The following is a 2,138-nucleotide window of genomic DNA, read 5'->3' as shown; positions in this document are numbered from 1 at the left end:
AAGTACTCTTGATGGACACTCACTGGGTCCGTCAGACTGGAGAAATGTTTGTGGTAATGTGACCAAAAATATTTAAGACCTACTGAATCTGAATTTAAGACATTTTAAGACTTTTTAAGGCCTTATTTTAGGAAAACTTTATTTAAGACATTTTAAGACTTTTTAAGGACCCGCGGCCACCCTGTGTATGATATTTGTTTTAGAATTATTTTTGTTTATTTGTTAGAAGCGATGGCATCTTTTGCTTTGATATTTATTCAAACTAAATTATTGTAACTTCTTTTTGTCATTAAAAGTGTCTTGTTTTATGCATTTGTTTATTAACACTTTTGAAAAATAAAAAAACGATATATTTTACACAAAGTGCCATACACATAAACCATTTCAATATTTACTGTAAAAACTTGGCTACCAAGAAGACTGTATTAATGGACAGTGTCAGTGGAAAAGCTTCAGATGAAATTAGTCATGTGATGTGTTAAGAAAACAAACATTTCTAACTTGGTTACTTATGAACAATATTTCTATTCTGCATCATTTCCTATCAAGCGGTAATTCTTTATCAAATGATGCTAAATGTGTATAACTATTATTTATTGAACGTATTTAGGATTATTATTAATTCCCACCACAGAATGAACTGTAATTTGAAATGTGATGAAAATGACATGTTTATGATGGTTAAAAACAAAGTAACTGTTGAGTGTGAAGTATTTTATCAGCTTATTCTTATTTATTTTTTCTACAGGGTCAAAAATCTCACATGCAATAAACAAACGCTTACCGTCTTACAATTTCCCACACTTGCTTTGCTCTGCTGACAATCTGGTAACTCTCTTTTTTCTCATTCTGCTGGCGATTCTGCTTCAACTCTTTCTTTTTTTGTTTGAATTCACCCCATTTAGGTTTCTTCCCTTCAGAGCCTGTCAAAGAAAATGCTATTGATCAATCAATACCTGAAAAACCACAAAACTACACAATACACTATTAAAACTACTCCCAAATAAGGCAATTCAGGAGACATTATTGTGATATTTGTACCTCCGTCCTCTTTGCTTCCAGGGTGTTTTCTCTTCTTTGCGAACTTTCCATCTGCTGGTTTTCTGTTGAATTTCCGTGGTCCTCCATCTCCACCTGATTTTTTAAAAGTCTTTCCTTTGTCTGTGCTGTGAGGTTTGAATGGCCGTTTGCCCTGAGGTTTTCCTCCTGGTTTACCTAATAAAGGCAAACAGATATTATTAATGCATTGTAGGCATATATCAGTGGACAGAGATTTTGTCAATACAGCCCTGCTGGATTGTGGATCTTTTACCATCACAAATACAAACCTGAAAATGAAGTAAAGTTAGAGATCTGACAGCACAATATTAAAAACAAGAATGAAAAAGAAGTTACCTTTTGACTTGAATGATGGTTTCTTCCCGTCTCTAACGTTAGGCGTAAACGACTTCTTTCTTGGTTTGGCCTCCATACTGGACTGCAGATGGTTGATTAGCTTTGTTAGATTATCGATTTAACAAATGTATACTGTATCTCTAAAAGCTGAAAAGTTAAACATGTGCTTTTATCGGAGAACCGTGGCGAGCAGATCTTGTGTCCGAATAACACCTCGCGAAGAACCAAGTAATGGCAATTTACGCGTCTATAGTGGCTTATTGAGTAGCTTTAAATTACTGACAGGCATGTAGTCTAATAAATGTTACACATATTCAATATTGGAGCATTTCTTTGTTCAACAAAACGATGAAACACGCTTCCACACTTACCCATGTGGCGTAGAGACAAATCACTTTATGGCATCTGAAGTCCACACATGTGTCGTAAGGAACTCTGAGAGTCCGTTTGCGACAGTCTGTCGTAGCTGAACGCAAGTGACTATGAAGTATGTTTTCTGTAAAGACATGTGAAAAAATGGTCTAAAGCTAAGCCAAATTTTGAACATTTTATAAAAGAGATTAAACAATATGGTACCACATTAGACAAAATTAAGAACAAAAAAGCTAGAAAGACCTATGAAGCTTTTTGTTACTTTAAATTGTTGTAATTTTACCCCTGGCTTGAATTGTTTCACTTTACATATTATGATTGTTTATTTGTTTTTGTACTTGCTGCGAGTTGTATATGTTTGTACAAATCTT

General features: G+C 34.2%; 1 protein-coding gene across 2 annotated transcripts in view; it reads right to left on the bottom strand.

Annotated features, from left to right (window-relative positions):
* pum3 (pumilio RNA-binding family member 3) overlaps positions 1–1,877 on the bottom strand; it is a 9,140-nt gene extending 7,263 nt beyond the window's left edge. Inside the window, exons 1-4 of one of the 2 annotated variants that reach the window (XM_016556092.1) lie at positions 1,767–1,877; positions 1,404–1,477; positions 1,042–1,217; positions 785–923 (exon numbers count right to left, since the gene is read on the bottom strand). In XM_016556092.1, the coding sequence (XP_016411578.1) occupies positions 785–923; positions 1,042–1,217; positions 1,404–1,471 (383 nt within the window). In that variant the 5' untranslated portion in view covers positions 1,472–1,477; positions 1,767–1,877. Of the gene's footprint in view, positions 1–784; positions 924–1,041; positions 1,218–1,395; positions 1,478–1,766 lie in introns of both variants that reach the window. The other variant, XM_016556084.1, reaches the window with a different exon arrangement.
* Positions 1,878–2,138: the final 261 nt, after the last annotated feature.

This window comes from Sinocyclocheilus rhinocerous, unplaced genomic scaffold (assembly GCF_001515625.1).
Source record: "Sinocyclocheilus rhinocerous isolate Xijiao unplaced genomic scaffold, SAMN03320098_v1.1 scaffold160, whole genome shotgun sequence".
Lineage (NCBI taxonomy): Eukaryota > Metazoa > Chordata > Actinopteri > Cypriniformes > Cyprinidae > Sinocyclocheilus > Sinocyclocheilus rhinocerous.
This window is presented reverse-complemented; position numbering and strand designations above follow the sequence as displayed.